The sequence below is a fragment of the Canis lupus genome, chromosome 25 (assembly GCF_048164855.1).
Source record: "Canis lupus baileyi chromosome 25, mCanLup2.hap1, whole genome shotgun sequence".
NCBI classification, from domain to species: Eukaryota; Metazoa; Chordata; class Mammalia; order Carnivora; family Canidae; genus Canis; species Canis lupus.
Genome location: NC_132862.1, coordinates 142265 through 155665, shown reverse-complemented (window position 1 = coordinate 155665; position 13401 = coordinate 142265). Strand labels below are relative to the sequence as shown.

Genomic DNA, 13401 nt, shown 5'->3' with positions numbered 1-13401 from the left:
TAAGTTCTGGCTACAAACACCACCCCCCATGGGCCTTGTGATGAATAATAGGCTCCCTTATCTTCCAGGTCCTTCTTCTACACCCTTAGCTAAAACTACTGGGAAGCATATAGAAATCCTGTTCTTTTTGGCTTAAATTGACCAATCTGGCATCAGCCAGGGAACTCCGAAGTACTCCACCCTTGAGCCCTAATAAAAGTATGTGCCGTCAGCACCTGTTCCAGTCCCTCTGCCTGCCCTGAGTGTTGACTTCCCCATGTGGTCTTGAGCGGGCTGTGTTCTCCTCCACATCCAGCGAGTAATAAACTCTATTTTGCTTTCCCTTGTGGTCTTTTGCTGAACCATGTCCAACATCCTGCACTCCATCATTACTTGGTAAATGATGATTGATCAAAGTCACAGCTCAGTGGGAGGCAGGACTGTTTTGACGGATGAGGACTGAAATGAGTGTTGGAAGGAGGACATCTCTATTGAATACCATATTCAGTCAGAATATGGTGTTTTTTTACTACTCAGTGATTATGACGTTCAATACAGAAGTCTTCCTTCCAACACTCATTTCCATTCCCATCCATCAAAATAATTCTGCTTCCCACAACTCGAATAATATGACTCTACTATGTGCATAATAAGAAATAGGGGCCCAGTGAAGTCAAATTATGATTCAAGAGACAATATAAAAAATCACATACAACTGATGAATCACTCTACCTCTGAAACTAATAATACATTAAATGTTAATTGATTTTAAATAAAATAAAAATATTTTAAATCACATAAATTACCAGTCCCATGAAGATTACAGAAAAGCAGCAAAATCAAAAGTATATGTTATATTTATTTTTTACTTCTGTTTATTTACTGATCTCATATATGTATATGCAGGTGTATATGTATGTACATAGTGAATGATGATGTGGAACACACTCCATTCAGGAGAAACGTGTCATTAATATTATAAAAGATTAGAAAAATAAAACTAGCCCATAATTTATCTTTTTGTACCCTGGACTTACTTTATATTTTTTAAAAAGTGGTAGATGATTCTATCATAATGATGACCTATCTAAGCTACTTCTACTTAATGATAATAGCATGTCTCTGATGAAAAATATGAGCTGCACGCTATGACCACTGACCAGACAAAAACCGCACCTAGGTGATAAGCATTAGTAAGATTCATGCAAAATATTTTTTCCTTAATTGTATCTTATTTTACACATTCTTTCTGTTTCAGAGAAATAGAATGGTGAGACACATGAGCACAGAGACACACTTAATGGACTTTATTGATATTTTTGAAGTTATTTCTATATTTAAATGGTATCTTTTGATGCACATACTTTTATTCTTACAGGGAAACGATTCTAAAATATGATTTGTGAAAATCACACCAGAGTCACTGAATTTGTTCTTCTCGGTTTTACAAATAACCCTGAGATGCAAGTTTCCCTCTTTATTTTGTTCCTCATCATCTATACAGTCACTTTGTTGGGCAATTTCCTTATTATCACAGTTACCAGTGTGGATCCTGCTCTTCAAACACCCATGTACTTCTTTCTCCGAAACCTATCACTTCTTGAAGTCTGTTTTACCTTGGTCATGGTGCCGAAGATGCTGGTGGATCTAGTGTCCCTAAGGAAGATCATCTCTTTTGTGGGCTGTGGTATCCAGATGTACTTTTTCTTTTTCTTCGGCAGCTCCGAATGTTTTCTCCTGTCTATGATGGCATATGATCGCTTTGTGGCCATTGGTAACCCTCTCCGTTATTCAGTCATAATGAATAGGTCCCTATGTTTATGGATGGCTGTCGGCTCTTGGATGTCTGGGGTTCCTGTCTCTATGCTACAAACAGCTTGGTTGATGGCCCTTCCTTTCTGTGGACCAAATACCATAGACCACTTTTTTTGTGATGGTCCCCCAGTGCTGAAACTAGTCACTCAAGATACAACCATGTATGAAATGCAAGCACTTGCTTCCACACTACTGTTTATCATGTTTCCCTTTTCCCTCATTTTGGTCTCCTACACCCGCATTATCATAACCATCCTGAAGATGCCCTCTGCTACCGGTCGTCAGAAGGCATTCTCCACTTGTTCATCACACCTCATTGTGGTATCCCTTTTCTATGGAACAGCCAGCTTGACCTACCTGCGACCCAAATCCAACCAGTCCCCAGAGAGCAAGAAGCTAGTGTCATTGTCCTACACTGTCATCACTCCTATGTTAAACCCCATCATCTACAGCCTAAGGAACAATGAAGTGAAGGGGGCAGTCAAGAGGACAGTTACCCGAAAAGTCTTGAAGTTAGATGCGTTTTGACTTCTATTGCATAGAATGTTTCTAAACAAAGTAGGGACAACAGAACCCACAGACAAAAGCTTAAAAGGAGTGCAAGATTCGCTCTGAGTTTTTTAGTGGCACTTACTGTGAGGGGTGGGTCTCAGGGTATCAGTCAGATTCCCAGCAAAAGACAGATCGTATTCTTAGGATAATTGAGACAATCTTTATGAGGGGGGTATTTATGAATTGGGGAGTTGGGGGGGCAAATATAGTTAATTGTCCCACAGCTCATATGATGGAAATTCCACATGTCTTGATCTGAAGAGGCAAGGGGAAGAAGTAAGACCTGGAACTTGGACGATGCTACAACTATAAGTAAAAGCCACCCAAGAGAGGCTCTGTTCTTTAGTAGAAGAAGGCAGCCACCCCAGCCTTAATTTATTCTGACTCGCTCAAATCTGCTGATGCCTGTCCTTCATCAAACCAAATCTGAGAGAGATGGCAAGAATTGCTGTCAAAGCAGTAGATGAAGGTCAGCTTTGTGGGGCACAGATAAGAATAGAAAAGTTATGAAGCATAAATGAAAATATTCACCCACAAGCCCCTATATATTCTGCAATATGATGCAAATATAATCTTGTAATGTGTATTAACTTTTTATTTATTTTTTATTTTTTTAAAGATTTATTTATTTATTTATTTATTTATTCATGGTAGGCACACACACACACAGAGAGAGAGAGAGAGAGAGAGAGGCAGAGACACAGGCAGAGGGAGAAGCAGGCTCCCTGCAAGGAGCCCGATGTGGGACTCGATCCCGGGACCCCAGGATCGCGCCCTGGGCCAAAGGCAGGCACCAAACCACTGAGCCACCCAGGGATCCCTTAAGTAACTTTTTAAAAGATGTATTTAAAAGTGGAAACTTGTAGTTGCCAAGAATTCATGGTTCAGATTCTTTATATAGGTTGCTGTTTTAAATGAGGTTATATAATAAGATTACCTTCGTATTAACTATTTGATGACATGGTTCTGGACTGCTTTGGTTATTGGCTTAATCATCTATTAATTTTTATTTTATTTTTTTAGGATTATTTGAGAGAGAGAATGGGAGAAGGGTGAGGGAGAGCGAATCTCAAACAGACTCCACGTTGAGCACAGAGCCCAACACAGGGCTCAATCTCATGACCCTGAGATCATGACTTGAGCAAAAACCAAGAGTCCTACACTCAACTGACTGAGCCACTCAGGCTCCTATATTAATTTTTATTAATTAGCTATTACTTCTTAGAATTTAAACAAGAGATACTTGCTTGCCACTATAATGAAAGCAAGAGTAGTGATAATAATAACCAATGTGATCTATCAAGGCACAGTCTTTCATAAATGGCCTTGCAACAACCCAAAAGGTAGATCCTATTATACATTATTTCTCATAGAAGATGAATTAGGACCAGAAAGTTTAAGTATCTTTACAGGGCAAAGAGTTTTGAGAGGTAACCACAAAAATTCAAATTCAGACCTTTCTGCATTTGAAATTCAATATGTTGACTTCTTAAAAATATCAGGATATTTTCATCCTGATAAAACACCACTTATATGTGGTGATTTTGCCTTTAAGGCCATAAATATCTTAAATTAATATCTTAATTCTTAATTCAACTAAGAAGACAAAAGGAAACCGAGTCAAATGTAATTTGGGAAAATTTCATATTTCCACACTCATAAAGATATATTGGCTTTGAATATGCAATTTATGCCTGATACTATCTGTTGCTCTAAGTCTTCATTAGCCAATGCTTTTCTTAATCGTACAGATTTTTCTTTAAGCAGAAACTACCCTCTATCATTCTTGTTCAGTATCCCAGAAAAATTTAAAATCATCACAAATTTGCAACTTGTGATGACTTTTAATTTAATTGTAATTTCCTGAGGTATGTATCCATTGAGTATAATGGGAGTTTGGGATAGGGAATGTCGGTTCCTTTAAATCTTTCTCCTTCAGTGGCCTTTTAATTGTTTAAACCTAACTCACATACTCCAAATTAATGTTGCTAAGTTCAGTGATCATCTGGTAAGACTGTTACAATAGTTTTCTTTTTTAAAAAAATATTCATTTATTTGAGAGCAATATAGTGCAGTGGGAGGGGTAAAGGGAGAGGGAGAGAATCTCAAGAAGACTCCCCACTAAGAGTGGAGCCCAACATCGGCCTTGATCCCACAACACTCAGATCATGACCTGAGCCAAAATCAAGGGTAGACACTTGACTGACTGAGCCACTCAAGTACCCTTGGTTTCCTACTATTTGAATGTGACTCATGAGTAGACTGTGAGATTATAAAATCAGTTTAGTAGTGTATATGTATGTGTTTAATAAGCTAGCATAATAAAATCAAGAATAGATTAACATAACAACTTATGAAAAGAGTTTATGGGAGCATCTGATTCATAGTAAACCCTATCTGAGTGTCTCATAGTATTATTGTTAGAATAAGAGAAAATATAGGGACATCTGGGGGCTCAGCAGTTGAGTGTCTGCCTTTGACTCAGGCTGTGATCTTGGGGTCTGGGATCGAGTCCCATATCAGGCCGCTGCATGGAGCCTGCTTCTCCCTCTGTGTGTGTGTCTCTCTCTCCTTCTGTCTCTCTCTCTCTCTGTCTTTCATGAATAAATAAATAAAACCATTAAAAAGAGAGAGAAAATATAAATTGGATCCCACATATGAAAAAGTATGTTTTAGCTATGCATGTATTATGTTTTGAGTGAAATGTAAAATTAACTTCTTCTTGTAAGATGTAAGCAAAAATTTTTATAAGGCATTCACTTATTGCATATTTTGTGTGATTTATATCCCATGGCTTTTTGCAGGGAATTTAAAATACAATTATGATATTTCATATAGTTTTATTTAAATTAATATAAGCCACAGAGCCACAAAACCCTTGAGGAGACTTTTTAAGCCTGTCATCCTTAATTTACAAATTGATTTTTTTGTTAGAGTTCCAAAAGCTAATTAATGGAGTCATCATTATATCTGGAGAGATGATTAAAAGGACACATTGGATGAGTTGTTCACACACAAAAATGCTAAGATTTTTCATCACTTAACAGCAATTCCAGAATTTTCTATGGACAAATATTTTCATCACTTTTTTAATGATGATATGATTGATTTTTTTCAGTTATCGTGCAAAAAACATTCTGTAAGGAGCTTTTCTTAAGTTTACAATTCCACAAATCACTGCCCCATATGTGCCTCTACTGTTATTTAGAAACATTTCAGGTTGTATGTCCTCCAAATATCTGTAAGTTTAAGTGTCAGAGGATATCCTCAACGGCCAACCCCGGTATCCCTAAGATAAGAATTGGTTAGATCAGTTACTTTACATATTATCCAATCCTGTCACATGTATGAGAGCTGAGGTAAGAAGAGCAGTCAACATGGTTGACATTTCAATGTAGCTTAAAAAGCCTATCTTTGCTCTATTTCAATGGCAGTCAAGTCAAATTAGTGAATCCAATCCAATGTGTAACATTGGTTTATATTTATATTTAACATCAGGAAATAACCCTGCCCCAAGAGACTTTTATTTTGGTTAGGAGACAAAACTTAAGAGCAATTAGTAAAAATACAATTATATAATGAGGTGACAAAGCAAAATTCTCAATTGTTAAAATCAATGCTATAAAATGACCATACATTCACATTTATAAACTCTTATAAAATAATATTGATAGTGAGTGCGTGATATTTAGGTTGTAGAGAGGATAAAATATACTTAAAATGCTAATTCATTATGGAATGAAACTTACATACTTGGTAGTCAGATAATCACAATTTTGAATTCCAGATCCAATAATCAGTAACTATTTATTCCCCATGAACCATCATCTATGCCACAGGCTTGTGGCAAAGTCATGTGAGTTTTCATTGTGCTACTACAATTTAGTATATTTGGAAAGGAGAGAGCAGTGATGATTTACTGACCACTTAGCCTCTGGACTCCTCATTTTGAGTCTTAGGGAAGGCAAAAACCATTTCCCATGGAGAAGTGAAGTCCGGATATATATTTTACCAGACTCCCTTAGAGCTCGTTTGCAAATTTGTAAGCTAAGCTCAACTAATCAGATTTTAAATACTGATTTAAGGATGCAAAGAAATGGGGACAGTGGGGTTCACAGAAGCCAGTGGTTCCCGGTGTCCAAGGGCAGAGGAGACTGCAGTGGCGGTGGCCGTCCCCAGAGTCTAGTACTGGTAGTGCAAAATTAAGCTGTGGCGTCCACGTTTTCACTGTGGTCACACCAATGTGTCTACACAACTAAATCTGGAGTATTAATTTAGATTTTCACTGTGGCCCTGACTGCTGCTTATCTTTGTGTTTCCTTTCCATTTTATACGTGATATACTTCTCAACATCTTTTCAATATTTTTCCTGTGTAAATCATGAAAAATCAATTTCAGTTTTTTTGGTTTTCTGTTTTTGTTTCTTTTTTATTTTATTTTTTAATTTTTTTTTCAATGAACAAGTGTACTGGATAAAAAAATAAATCAGAAAAGAAATAAACAAATGTCATTTGACTGAATTAATTTGTAAGTTCCAGCAAAATGGCTCACACAGACACATTATGAAAGGAACATTCTAAATCTAGAAGAAACAAATTACACATGCATATGTATATATGGGATATATTGATATATAGAGACAGAAATCCCTCTTCATCATAAATTAGTTGGTAATAACCTTATGTGTATTTCAAGGTCATCTGGAGATGGTGCAGAAATAATTTTAAATGGGCCTTTTAGGATACCTTGGTGACTTAGTTGGTTAAACATCTGCCTTCAGCTCAGGTCATGGTCCCAGGGTCTGGGATCAAGCTCTGCACCGGACACCCTGCTCAGTGTGGAGTCTCCCTCTCTCTTTCCCTCTCTCTCCCTCTGTCCCCACCCTTCAGGCTCTCTATCATGCTCTCTCTCTCAAATAAATAAAATCTTTAAAAAACAAAACAAGTCCTTGGATATAGCCTTAAAAGTTATAATATTAATTTTCAGATTTGTTGGATGTATTTTCTCTATCTACAACCATTGATAAATTTGGGTAGAAATATTTGATAGAAAAAATTGATAATTTGTTTAATCAATTTTTAAAATTTTAATTGAACAAAAACCATACATGAGGAAAACAAAAGCAAACATGTGGTAGAAAAAACAGTAATCTTACTTTTTGAAACCTAGATGCATATACATCAAGTAATACTTGAGAAGGGAGAAAAGACGGTCATTTCAATAAATTGTGCTAGGAAAATTGGATATTCACACATAAAAGAATGAAACTAGGCCCTTATCTTATGCCACTCACAAAAATTAACTCAAATTAAACACTTAACTGTTAGACCTGAAACCATAAAACTCTCAGAAGAAAACAGGGAAAATAATTCTTGACATGGGTCTTAGCAATGATTTTGGATGTAATACCTTAAGCAAAAGTAATAAAATAAAAAATAAACAAGTGAGACTGCATCAACCTGAAAAGCTTCTGCACAGCAAAAGAAACAACCAGCAAAATGCAAAACAATCTATGGAATGGGAGACTATATTTGCAAATTATATACCTGACAAGGGATTAATAACCAAAATATATAAAGAACTCATACAACTCAATAGCCTAAACCCCCAAATAATCTAGTTTAAAAATAGGCAGATGATCTGAATAGATTTTTCCAAAAAAGATATTCAAATGCCCAAGAGGTATGAGAAAGGGTGCTCAAAGCCACTAATCATCAGGAAAACGCAAATTAAAGCCACAGTGAAATATCCCCTTGGACTTCTTGAAGTGACTGGCATCAAAAAAGACAAGAGATAACAGTGGAAAAGATGTAGAAAAAAAGGAACTGTTGTGCACTGTTTGTGGAAATGTAAATTGGAAAACCCACTAAGGAACATAGTATGAAGTACTCTTTAAAAAAAATAAAGGGGAAGGAGGGGCAAGATGGCAGAAGAGTAGGGTCCCCAAATCACCTGTCTCCACCAAATTACCTAGATAACCTTCAAATCATCCTGAAAATCTACGAATTCGGCCTGAGATTTAAAGAGAGACCAGCTGGAACACTACAGTGAGAAGAGTTCGCGCTTCTATCAAGTACAACTTGTTTTTGGCCATTCTGCACTGAGCAAAATGACTAGAAGGAAAACCTCACCTCAAAAGAAAGAATCAGAAACAGTCCCCTCTCCCATACAGTTACGAAATCTGGATTACAATTCAATGTCAGAAAGCCAATTCAGAAGCACTATCATACAGCTACTGGTGGCTCTAGAAAAAAGCATAAAGGACTCAAGAGACTTCATGACTGCAGAATTTAGATCCAATCAGGCAGAAATTAAAAATCAATTGAATGAGATGCAATCCAAACTAGAAGTCCTAATGACGAGGGTTAACGAGGTGGAAGAACGAGTGAGTGACATAGAAGACAAGTTGATAGCAAAGAGGGAAATGGAGGAAAAAAGAGACAATTAAAAGACCATGAGGTTAGATTAAGGGAAATTAACGACAGCCTGAGGAAGAAAAACCTACGTTTAATTGGGGTTCCCGAGGGCGCCGAAAGGGACAGAGGGCCAGAATATGTATTTGAACAAATCCTAGCTGAAAACTTTCCTAATCTGGGAAGGGAAACAGGCATTCAGATCCAGGAAATAGAGAGATCCCCCCCTAAAATCAATAAAAACCGTTCAACACCTCGACATTTAATAGTGAAGCTTGCAAATTCCAAAGATAGAAGATCCTTAAAGCAGCAAGAGACAAGAAATCCCTGACTGTTATGGGGAGGAGTATTAGGGTAACAGTAGACCTCTCCACAGAGACCTGGCAGGCCAGAAAGGGCTGGCAGGATATATTCAGGGTCCTAAATGAGAAGAACATGCAACCAAGAATACTTTATCTAGCAAGGCTCTCATTCAAAATGGAAGGAGAGATAAAGAGCTTCCAAGACAGGCAGGAACTGAAAGAATATGTGACCTCCAAACCAGCTCTGCAAGAAATTTTAAGGGGGACTCTTAAAATTCCCCTTTAAGAAGAAGTTCAGTGGAACAATCCACAAAAAGAAGGACTGAATAGATATCATGATGACACTAAACTCATATCTCATAATAGTAACTCTGAACGTGAACGGGCTTAATGACCCCATCAAAAGGCTCAGGGTTTCAGACTGGATAAAAAAGCAGGACCCATCTATTTGCTGTCTACAAGAGACTCATTTTAGACAGAAGGACACCTACAGCCTGAAAATAAAAGGTTGTAGAACCATTTACCATTCAAATGGTCCTCAAAAGAAAGCAGGGGTAGCCATCCTTATATCAGATAAACTAAAATTTACCCTGAGGACTGTAGTGAGAGATGAAGAGGGACACTATCTCATACTTAAAGGATCTATCCAACAAGAGGAATTAACAGTCCTGAATATATATGCCCCGAATATGGGAGCTGCCAAATATTTAAACCAATTAACAACCATAGTGAAGAAATACTTAGATAATAATACACTTATACTTGGTGACTTCAATCTAGCTCTTTCTACCCTCGATAGGTCTTCTAAGCACAACATCTCCAAAGAAATGAGAGCTTTAAATGATACACTGGACCAGTTGGATTTCACAGATATCTACAGATGTTACATCCAAACTCAACTGAATACACATTCTTCTCAAGTGCACATGGAACTTTCTCCAGAATAGATCACATACTGGGTCACAAATCGGGTCTGAACCGATACCAAAAGTTTGGGATCGTCCCCTGCATATTCTCAGACCATAATGCCTTGAAATTAGAACTAAATCACAACAAGAAGCTTGGAAGGACCTCAAACACGTGGAGGTTAAGGACCATCCTGCTAAAAGATGAAAGGGTCAACCAGGAAATTAAGGAAGAATTAAAAAGATTCATGGAAACTAATGAGAATGAAGATACAAACGTTCAAAATCTTTGGGATGCAGCAAAAGCAGTCCTAAGGGGGAAATACATCGCAATACAAGCATCCATTCAAAAACTGGAAAGAACTCAAATACAAAAGCTAACCTTACACATAAAGAAGCTAGAGAAAAAACAGCAGATGGACCCCACGCCCAGCAGAAGAAGAGAGTTAATTAAATTCAAGCAGAACTCAACAAAATCGAGACCAGAAGAACTGTGGAACAGATCAACAGAACCAGGAGTTGGTTCTTTGAAAGAATTAATAAGATAGATAAACCATTAGCCAACCTTATTAAAAAGAAGAGAGAGGAGACTCAAATTAATAAAATCATGAGTGAGAAAGGAGAGATCATTACCAACACCAAGGAAATACAAACGATTTTAAAAACATATTATGAACAGCTATACGCCAATAAATTAGGCAATCTAGAAGAAATGGACGCATTCCTGGAAAGCCACAAACTACCAAAACTGGAACAGGAAGAAATAGAAAACCTGAACAGGCCAATAACCAAGGAGGAAATTGAAGCAGTCACCAAAAACCTCCCAAGACACAAGAGTCCAGGGCCAGATGGCTTCCCAGGGGAATTCTATCAAACGTTTAAAGAGGAAACCATACCTATTCTCCTAAAGCTGTTTGGAAAGATAGAAAGAGATGGAGTACTTCCAAATTCGTTCTATGAGGCCAGCATCACCTTAATTCCAAAACCAGACAAAGACCCCACCAAAAAGGAGAATTACAGACCAATATCCCTGATGAACATGGATGCAAAAATTCTCAACAAGATACTAGCCAATAGGATCCAACAGCACATTAAGAAAATTATTCACCACGACCAAGTAGGATTTATTCCTGGGACACAAGCCTGGTTCAACACCCGTAAAACAATCAATGTGATTCATCATATCAACAAGAGAAAAAACAAGAACCATATGATCCTCTCATTAGATGCAGAGAAAGCATTTGACAAAATACAGCATCCATTTCTTATCAAAACTCTTCAGAGTGTAGGGATAGAGGGAACATCCCTCGACATCTTAAAAGCCATCTACGAAAAGCCAAGAGCAAATATCATTCTCAATGGGGAAGCACTTGGAGCCTTTCCCCTAAGATCAGGAACAAGACAGGGATGTCCACTCTCACCACTGCTATTCAACATAGTACTGGAAGTCCTAGCCTCAGCAATCAGGCAACAAAAAGACATTAAAGGCATTCAAATTGGCAAAGAAGAAGTCAAACTCTCCCTCTTTGCCGATGACATGATACTCTACATAGAAAACCCAAAAGTCTCCACCCCAAGATTGCTAGAACTCATACAGCAATTTGGTAGCGTGGCAGGATATAAAATCAATGCCCAGAAATCAATGGCATTTCTATACACTAACAATGAGACTGAAGAAAGAGAAATTAAGGAGTCAATCCCATTTACAATTGCACCCAAAAGCATAAGATACCTAGGAATAAACCTCACCAAAGAGGTAAAGGATCTATAACCTAAAAACTATAGAACACTTCTGAAAGAAATTGAGGAAGACACAAAGAGATGGAAAAATATTCCATGCTCATGGATTGGCAGAATTAATATTGTGAAAATGTCAATGTTACCCAGGGCAATGTACACGTTTAATGAAATCCCTATCAAAATACCACGGACTTTCTTCAGAGAGTTAGAACAAATTATTTTAAGATTTGTGTGGAATCAGAAAAGACCCTGAATAGCCAGGGGAATTTTAAAAAAGAAAACCATAGCTGTGGGCATCACAATGCCAGATTTCAGGTTGTACTACAAAGCTGTGGTCATCAAGACAGTGTGGTACTGGCACAAAAACAGACACATAGATCAATGGAACAGAATAGAGAACCCAGAAGTGGATCCTGAACTTTATGGCCAACTAATATTTGATAAAGGAGGAAAGACTATCCATTGGAAGAAAGACAGTCTCTTCAATAAATGGTGCTGGGAAAATTGGACATCCACATGCAGAAGAATGAAACTAGACCACTCTCTTTCACCAGACAGAAAGATAAACTCAAAATGGATGAAAGATCTAAATGTGAGACAAGATTCCATCAAAATCCTAGAGGAGAACACAGGCAACAGCCTTTCTGAACTCGGGCACAGTAACCTTGCAAGATACATCCATGAAGGCAAAAGAAACAAAAGCAAAAATTACTATTGGGACTTCATCAAGATAAGAAGCTTTTGCACAGCAAAGGATACAGTCAACAAAACTAAAAGACAACCTACAGAATGGGAGAAGATATTTGCAAATGACGTATCAGATAAAGGGCTAGTTTCCAAGATCTATAAAGAACTTATTAAAATCAACACCAAAGAAACAAACAATCCAATCATGAAATGGGCAAAAGACATGAAGAGAAATCTCACAGAGGAAGACATAGACATGGCCAACACGCACATGAGAAAATGCTCTGCATCACTTGCCATCAGGGAAATACAAATCAAAACCACAATGAGATCCCACCTCACACCAGTGAGAATGGGGAAAATTAACAAGGCAGGAAACCACAAATGTTGGAGAGGATGCGGAGAAAGGGGAAGCCTCCTGCACTGTTGGTGGGAATGTGAACTGGTGCAGCCACTCTGGAAAACTGTGTGGAGGTTCCTCAAAGAGTTAAGAATAGACCTGCCCTACGACCCAGCAATTGCACTGTTGGGGATTTACCCCAAAGATACAGATGCAATGAAACGCCGGGACACCTGCACCCCGATGTTTCTAGCAGCAATGTCCACAACAGCCAAATTGTGGAAGGGGCCTCGGTGTCCATCGAAAGATGATGGATAAAGAAGATGTGGTCTATGTATACAATGGAATATTCCTCAGCCATTAGAAACGACAAATACCCACCATTTGCTTCAACGTGGATGGAACTGGAGGGTATTATGCTGAGTGAAGTAAGTCAATCGGAGAAGAACAAACAATGTATGTTCTCATTCATTTGGGGAATATAAATAATAGTGAAAGGGAATAGAAGGGAAGGGAGAAGAAATGTGTGGGAAATATCAGAAAGGGAGACAGAACATAAAGACTCCTAACTCTGGGAAACGAACTAGGGGTGGTGGAAGGGGAGGAGGGCAGGGGGTGGTAGTGAGTGAGTGACGGGCACTGAGGGGGACACTGATGGGATGAGCACT

General features: G+C 38.0%; 2 protein-coding genes across 5 annotated transcripts in view; both read left to right on the top strand.

Annotated features, from left to right (window-relative positions):
• LOC140616945 (olfactory receptor 6C4-like) overlaps positions 1-13401 on the top strand; it is a 69335-nt gene that overhangs the window by 47032 nt on the left and 8902 nt on the right. The window lies entirely within an intron of this gene.
• LOC140616755 (olfactory receptor 10A7) lies at positions 1375-2322 on the top strand. The gene has a single exon (XM_072797519.1). It carries the CDS (start codon positions 1375-1377, stop codon positions 2320-2322), a length of 948 nt encoding a protein of 315 aa, XP_072653620.1.

What these genes read in the sequence shown, in the direction of transcription:
- LOC140616755 (XM_072797519.1), top strand. Translation starts at nt 1,375, where the DNA reads ATGATTTGTGAAAATCACACCAGAGTCACTGAATTTGTTCTTCTCGGT.